General features: G+C 60.0%; 1 protein-coding gene across 1 annotated transcript in view; it reads right to left on the bottom strand.

The window, feature by feature from the left end:
• Positions 1-453, bottom strand: part of LAMC3 (laminin, gamma 3) — a gene marked incomplete at its 5' end in the record, with an annotated part of 11695 nt that overhangs the window by 10623 nt on the left and 619 nt on the right. The window contains 1 exon segment of the mRNA XM_009697853.1: positions 391-450. Coding sequence (XP_009696155.1) covers positions 391-450 — 60 coding nt within the window.

Consider the following 453-nt stretch of genomic DNA (forward strand, 5'->3'; position numbering starts at 1 on the left):
CCTTGCCCCATCCCAGCTGAGGATGGGGAGAGGAGGGAGTAAGGAGGAAAGTTCCCACCAGGCTCCATCCTTTTCGTTTTTATCTTTCTGAGCTGATTTTTAGTGCTCCTGCAGTCCCTGTTGTGGTGGGATGGCCGTGCCCAGCCCCACAGCCCTCCCCGAGCAGGTTGGCATGGGGAGCTAGGGGGAACCCGTCCCCATGGAGGTGAGGGCAAAAGCAGAGCTTTAACAGCAAAATAGGGGCAAGACAGAGAAAACCTCCTCCAACCATCACCGTGTTAGCCCCAAAGGGGGATGCTCAGCCCCAGCCTTCCCCAGCCGCCAGAGTTTTTTTGGCTGGAGTTGGTGCAGCTGTGCCCTCCGTTTAGCCTGGGGCTGGGGGGTCGGTACCTTGGCTGAAGTCAGAGCGGACGTGGGTCACCTCGTAGCCATCTGCCGCCGTGCAGGCGGGGG

The sequence above is a fragment of the Cariama cristata genome, unplaced genomic scaffold (genome assembly GCF_000690535.1).
Source record: "Cariama cristata isolate BGI_N322 unplaced genomic scaffold, ASM69053v1 scaffold22390, whole genome shotgun sequence".
In the NCBI taxonomy this organism is placed as follows: Eukaryota; Metazoa; Chordata; class Aves; order Cariamiformes; family Cariamidae; genus Cariama; species Cariama cristata.